General features: G+C 46.1%; 1 protein-coding gene across 4 annotated transcripts in view; it reads right to left on the bottom strand.

Annotated features, from left to right (window-relative positions):
* Positions 1 to 7,500, bottom strand: part of LOC134079235 (guanylate-binding protein 1-like) — a 150,839-nt gene that overhangs the window by 124,237 nt on the left and 19,102 nt on the right. Inside the window, exons 10-11 of one of the 4 annotated variants that reach the window (XM_062535473.1) lie at positions 3,827 to 3,929; positions 3,046 to 3,239 (exon numbers count right to left, since the gene is read on the bottom strand). The exons of the other annotated variants lie outside the window; for them this stretch is intronic. Of the exons in view, the coding sequence (XP_062391457.1) occupies positions 3,046 to 3,239; positions 3,827 to 3,929 (297 nt within the window). The remainder of the gene's footprint in view (positions 1 to 3,045; positions 3,240 to 3,826; positions 3,930 to 7,500) is intronic. 4 annotated transcript variants of the gene reach the window in all.

The following is a 7,500-nucleotide window of genomic DNA, read 5'->3' as shown; positions in this document are numbered from 1 at the left end:
GTTAATGACGTGTTCCCTCTCCTGTAGTGTAACGTTAATGACGTGTTCCCTCTCCTGTAGTGTAACGTTAATGACGCGTTCCCTCTCCTGTAGTTTAACGTTAATGACGCGTTCCCTCTCCTGTAGTGTAACGTTAATGACGTGTTCCCTCTCCTGTAGTGTAACGTTAATGACGTGTTCCCTCTCCTGTAGTCAGTGTTGGGGAGTAACGGAATACATGTACCGGCGTTACGTATTCAGAATACAAATTATGAGTATCTGTATTCCGTTACAGTTACAACTTAAACAGTTGGTATTTAGAATACAGTTACATTGTTGAAATCAATGGATTACATGAGGATACTTAACTGTTTCGAAGTGTATCCACTCTCTAAATAAATTAAGGCAACTCCATGCATTTCCCGGAAAGAAATCTAGATGAAATTGTTTCCATGTTTAAATCCAAGCCCCGTCGTCTTGCACTAGCCACATATGCACCCGTCAGAACGCAGCCAGCGCGCATTATGGACGCGCCATCGGAGATAACTGACAGCAAATTTGGAGTAGGCTAAAGTAAGTAAGTGTTAGTAACTCCTACTCACCGACCGTGTTTCTTGATGTCTGTTCAAAAGATATTTTCCCAAGTATGCCAATTAATTGCTTACTTTGGCCAATCGGTTATACAGTAGCCTAGCTATCAATAAACAAAGTCTGGTTACGTGTTGATTTAGACCTTGGATGAAACCCATCTTAATAGGCACTTCATTCATTCTGAGGTTTTCATTCCAACTTAAAATAGCTTATGGGTTATTTATTTGTAAGTAGATCTAGGCTATGTTTAATTTTTTTAATGAATTGTGGTGCAGCCTTTAAAGTGTATTATTCTTGCGATTAGTAGGCCTAGCCTACAGCCTATTTCAACGTGCGGTTTTTGATTGTCATTTAGCGATCACGTTCATTTTTGAGAGCACTGATATAGGTTATGCAGTAGCCTAGCTATAGTGTTTAAATTTCCAGCCTAATTTGCGTCCCACCGGTCATATATCTGCACCCCTCATTTTTACTGAGTTGATGCCACCTAAAATCTCACACACCTTATAATTTCTGGCTATTACGTCCCTGTTCCAACTTGAAGAAGCATCTTCTATTAGGCTACTACTATAACATTTTTATAGTTTTAGGTGACTTGAATTCATATTCTCATACAGTACGTGGGCCGCATTCAGCCATTTGGAACAGAAGAACACACCACAATAGGCCTAAACTGGATTTGATGGGCGCATTCCTACACTTATAAAATGCAATTCAATGCGGAAGTAATCCAAGTATTCAGAATACGTTACTCAGATTGAGTAACGTAACGGAATACGTTACAAATTACTTTTTTGGGCATGTATTTTGTATTCTGTAACGGAATACGTTTTGAAAGTATCCTTCCCAACACTGCCTGTAGTGTAACGTTAATGACGCGTTCCCTCTCCTGTAGTGTAACGTTAATGACGTGTTCCCTCTCCTCTCCTGTAGTGTAACGTTAATGACGTGTTCCCTCTCCTCTCCTGTAGTTTAACGTTAATGACGTGTTCCCTCTCCTCTCCTGTAGGTTAACGTTAATGACGTGTTCCCTCTCCTGTAGTGTAACGTTAATGACGTGTTCCCTCTCCTGTAGTGTAACGTTAATGACGTGTTCCCTCTCCTCTCCTGTAGTTTAACGTTAATGACGTGTTCCCTCTCCTCTCCTGTAGGTTAACGTTAATGACGTGTTCCCTCTCCTGTAGTGTAACGTTAATGACGTGTTCCCTCTCCTGTAGTGTAACGTTAATGACGCGTTCCGTCTCCTGTAGTTTAACGTTAATGACGTGTTCCCTCTCCTGTAGTGTAACGTTAATGACGTGTTCCCTCTCCTGTAGTGTAACGTTAATGACGTGTTCCCTCTCCTCTCCTGTAGTGTAACGTTAATGACGTGTTCCCTCTCCTCTCCTGTAGTGTAACGTTAATGACGTGTTCCCTCTCCTCTCCTGTAGTGTAACGTTAATGACGTGTTCCCTCTCCTCTCCTGTAGTGTAACGTTAATGACGTGTTCCCTCTCCTCTCCTGTAGTTTAACGTTAATGACGTGTTCCCTCTCCTCTCCTGTAGTGTAACGTTAATGACGTGTTCCCTCTCCTGTAGTGTAACGTTAATGACGTGTTCCCTCTCCTGTAGTGTAACGTTAATGACGTGTTCCCTCTCCTCTCCTGTAGTTTAACGTTAATGACGTGTTCCCTCTCCTCTCCTGTAGGTTAACGTTAATGACGTGTTCCCTCTCCTGTAGTTTAACGTTAATGACATGTGCCCTCTCCTGTAGTGTAACGTTAATGACGTGTTCCCTCTCCTCTCCTGTAGTGTAACGTTAATGACATGTTCCCTCTCCTGTAGTGTAACGTTAATGACGTGTTCCGTCTCCTGTAGTTTAACGTTGCCGACGCGTTCCCTCTCCTGTAGTTTAACGTTAACAAAGTGTTCCCTCTCCTGTAGTGTAACGTTAATGACGTGTTCCCTCTCCTGTAGTTTAACGTTGCCGACACGTTCCCTCACCTGTAGTTTAACGTTAATGACGTGTTCCCTCACCTGTAGTTTAACGTTAATGACGTGTTCCCTCACCTGTAGTTTAACGTTAATGACGTGTTCCCTCTCCTGTAGTTTAACGTTAACAAAGTGTTCCCTCACCTGTAGTTTAACGTTGCCGACGCGTTCCCTCCCCTGTAGTTTAACGTTAACAAAGTGTTCCCTCTCCTGTAGTGTAACGTTAATGACGTGTTCCCTCTCCTGTAGTTTAACGTTGCCGACGCGTTCCCTCTCCTGTAGTTTAACGTTAACAAAGTGTTCCCTCTCCTGTAGTGTAACGTTAATGACGTGTTCCCTCTCCTGTAGTTTAGCGTTGCCGACGTGTTCCCTCTCCTGTAGTTTAACGTTAACAAAGTGTTCCCTCTCCTGTAGTTTAACGTTAACAAAATGTTCCCTCTCCTGTAGTGTAATGTTAATGACGTTCCCTGTCCTGTAGTTTAACGTTGCCGACGCGTTCCCTCACCTGTAGTTTGGCGTTGATGAGGCGGTCGCGCTCCTGCTGGGCTCGGCGGCGTTCCGTCTCCATCTTCTCCTGCAGCTGCTCTACGTTCTGTCTGAAGCTGCGCTCCTCCTGGCGCAGCTGCTGCTCCTGCCTCCGCCGCTCCTCCTCCTCAGACTGCACACGCCGCGCCTCCTCCTCCGCACGCCTCCTGCACTCTACAGGGACACCAGGAGGGGGGGGGGAGGAGGAGGACACCAGGAGGGGGGGGGGGGAGAGGAGGAGGACACCAGGAGGGGAGGGGAGGAGGAGAGGAGGACACCAGGAAGGGGGGGAGGAGGGAGGAGAAGGACACATGGGAGATATTACTCTGTCTGCTGTTAGTCTGATTGCCCCTGCTAATGTATTCCCATTCCCAAGATGCTAATGTATTCCCATTCCCAAGATGCTAGTGTATTCCCATTCCCAAGATGCTAATGTATTCCCATTCCCAAGATGCTAGTGTATTGCCATTCCCAAGATGCTAATGTATTCCCATTCCCAAGATGCTAGTGTATTGCCATTCCCAAGATGCTAGTGTATTCCCATTCCCAAGATGCTAGTGTATTGCCATTCCCAAGATGCTAATGTATTCCCATTCCCAAGATGCTAATGTATTCCCATCGCAAGGTGCTAACATATTCCCATTCCCAAGATGCTAATGTATTCCCATTCCCAAGATTCAAACTCTCATTTGGAACACCGTAGTTTAACAGAAGCCAGACACACACACACACACACACACACAGACACTGTTGTGTTGTACCTTCTTTGTGTTTTTGCGCCGCAGAGATGAGCCGATCAGCCTGTAGAATGCTCTTCCCAACCACCTCCTTCTCCCTCAGAAACCCCCTCAACACCTCTTCATTCTGAACACACACAAACACACACATCATATACAATATTATATATTGCAAACGTAAGGGATTATGAACACACACGCAAAACACACACATAATATACAATATTATATATTGCAAACGTAAGGGATTATGTATAGAACGCCGGTCATTATAGGAAAATAATTCCCGACAGGATGAACAGAACCCTGATGCGCAGCGGACACACATCCTGCACCACCACTAGAGAACACTAGAGAACACACATCCTCCTCCACCACTAGAGAACACACATCCTCCACCACCACTAGAGAACACACATCCTCCACCACCACTAGAGAACACTAGAGAACACACATCCTGCACCACCACTAGAGAACACTAGAGAACACACATCCTCCACCACCACTAGAGAACACTAGAGAACACACATCCTCCACCACCACTAGAGAACACACATCCTCCACCACCACTAGAGAACACTAGAGAACACACATCCTCCACCACCACTAGAGAACACTAGAGAACACACATCCTCCACCACCACTAGAGAACACACATCCTCCACCACCACTAGAGAACACACATCCTCCACCACCACTAGAGAACACACATCCTCCACCACTAGAGAACACTAGAGAACACACATCCTCCTCCACCACTAGAGAACACTAGAGAACACACATCCTCCACCACCACTAGAGAACACACATCCTCCACCACCACTAGAGAACACACATCCTCCACCACCACTAGAGAACACTAGAGAACACACATCCTCCTCCACCACTAGAGAACACACATCCTCCACCACCACTAGAGAACACACATCCTCCACCACCACTAGAGAACACACATCCTCCACCACCACTAGAGAACACTAGAGAACACACATCCTCCACCACCACTAGAGAACACTAGAGAACACACATCCTCCACCACCACTAGAGAACACACATCCTCCTCCACCACTAGAGAACACTAGAGAACACACATCCTCCACCACCACTAGAGAACACACATCCTCCACCACCACTAGAGAACACACATCCTCCACCACCACTAGAGAACACTAGAGAACACACATCCTCCACCACCACTAGAGAACACTAGAGAACACACATCCTCCACCACCACTAGAGAACACTAGAGAACACACATCCTCCACCACCACTAGAGAACACACATCCTCCACCACCACTAGAGAACACACATCCTCCACCACCACTAGAGAACACACATCCTCCACCACTAGAGAACACTAGAGAACACACATCCTCCTCCACCACTAGAGAACACTAGAGAACACACATCCTCCACCACCACTAGAGAACACACATCCTCCACCACCACTAGAGAACACACATCCTCCACCACCACTAGAGAACACACATCCTCCACCACCACTAGAGAACACACATCCTCCACCACCACTAGAGAACACACATCCTCCACCACTAGAGAACACACATCCTCCACCACTAGAGAACACTAGAGAACACACATCCTCCACCACCACTAGAGAACACACATCCTCCACCACCACTAGAGAACACTAGAGAACACACATCCTCCACCACCACTAGAGAACACACATCCTCCTCCAACACTAGAGAACACTAGAGAACACACATCCTCCTCCACCACTAGAGAACACACATCCTCCTCCACCACTAGAGAACACACATCCTCCACCACCACTAGAGAACACACATCCTCCACCACCACTAGAGAACACTAGAGAACACACATCCTCCACCACCACTAGAGAACACACATCCTTCACCACCACTAGAGAACACACATCCTCCACCACCACTAGAGAACACTAGAGAACACACATCCTCCTCCACCACTAGAACACACATCCTCCACCACCACTAGAGCAGTGGTTCCCAAACTTTTCTGGCTTACGGCACCCCTAAACATATCTCTCTCCATCCACGGCACCCCCATTTTTTTTTTTTTTTACTTTTCACTCAACCTCCTTTGTGCCATATTTGTACTTCATGCCATTTTCTTTAACCTTGTGATATGTTGGATAGGCCAAAACTGCTTTTATTATAGGCATTACTAAGATAAGGTGAAGTTAATATATTTTTTTGTTTTATTCAAATGAACTACTTTCATTCAACTCATTTAATTGAACTTTTGAATAAATGGTGAACAGGATAACCTTGATAACCACCTGACCTCGGTGTGCAGTCTTAACCCATTTCACTGCAGAGGGCAGTGAATAACCGTGTTTGAAGGGGACGTGATTTAACGTAATTAACTATTTTTACGATCTATTTCAATACATCCGTCAGGTCTGGAGGCATCGTTTTTGCAGTAAGAGCCTCCCGATGCAACATGCAATGCGTCGCTACCATGGAAGGGTTCTGTTGCATAGCTTTCGTTACAAAGCCTTTGACCCGACCTGTCATTGAGGCCGCCCCGTTAGTGGCAGTGCACACACTTACGCACATATCCCAGCTAAGATTATTGTTCCTCAAGTATTCATCTGTCACCCTGAATATCTCATCTCCGGCAGCATGGTTGGTCAGTTCTTTGCAAAATAAAAAGTTATCTGTAAATGTGTCCTCATCGACATCTCACGTTAGCGAGCAGCTGGCAAAGGCCACTAGCATAAGTGGACTCGTATTTGAAGCGCAAACTTCCCCAATAGCCGTAGCCATCGTTAGCCCTCGTCTCCCTGCAGACCAGGCATACTGGTCTGGTGTGGGACACGTTACCTCGCCAGCCCAAGTGAACCCATACTGGAGGTAGGAGTCGTTATGTTGCCTCACTTTTCTCTTTGCTGATTTCGTCTGGTCAGATTCCGAGGTCTGTCCCTGTGGAGGTGCATGGCGTTCTCTTTAAAAACGTATCCATTGCGCCTATAACTGCACTCCGCCATACGGAATAACGAACGAAGTCACCGAACAAACAATAAGTAGCCACTGTACCTACATACAGCACAGTATGATACAGTAAACTGTAGCCTATTGTTTGTGCTGCAAATACGTTTTTGCAATAAAATGAATTTTGAAATGGATATTATGCTTTTTAAAATTTCATTAAATTATCAAGCCTAGACAATTCCGCGGCACCCCTGAGCATGCGTCACGGCACCCCAGGGTGCCGCGGCAGCCACTTTGAAAACCCCTGCACTAGAGAACACTAGAGAACACACATCCTCCACCACCACTAGAGAACACTAGAGAACACACATCCTCCACCACCACTAGAGAACACTAGAGAACACACATCCTCCACCCCCACTAGAGAACACACATCCTCCTCCACCACTAGAGAACACACATCCTCCACCACTAGAGAACACACATCCTCCACCACCACTAGAGAACACTAGAGAACACACATCCTCCACCACCACTAGAGAACACTAGAGAACACACATCCTCCACCACCACTAGAGAACACTAGAGAACACACATCCTCCACCACCACTAGAGAACACTAGAGAACACACATCCTCCTCCACCACTAGAGAACACTAGAGAACACACATCCTCCACCACCACTAGAGAACACACATCCTCCACCACCACTAGAGAACACTAGAGAACACACATCCTCCTCCACCACTAGAGAACAC

Source organism: Sardina pilchardus, chromosome 4 (assembly GCF_963854185.1).
Source record: "Sardina pilchardus chromosome 4, fSarPil1.1, whole genome shotgun sequence".
NCBI classification, from domain to species: Eukaryota; Metazoa; Chordata; class Actinopteri; order Clupeiformes; family Clupeidae; genus Sardina; species Sardina pilchardus.
The sequence above is the reverse complement of the archived record's forward strand: the minus strand, read 5'-3'. Positions and strand labels throughout refer to the sequence as shown.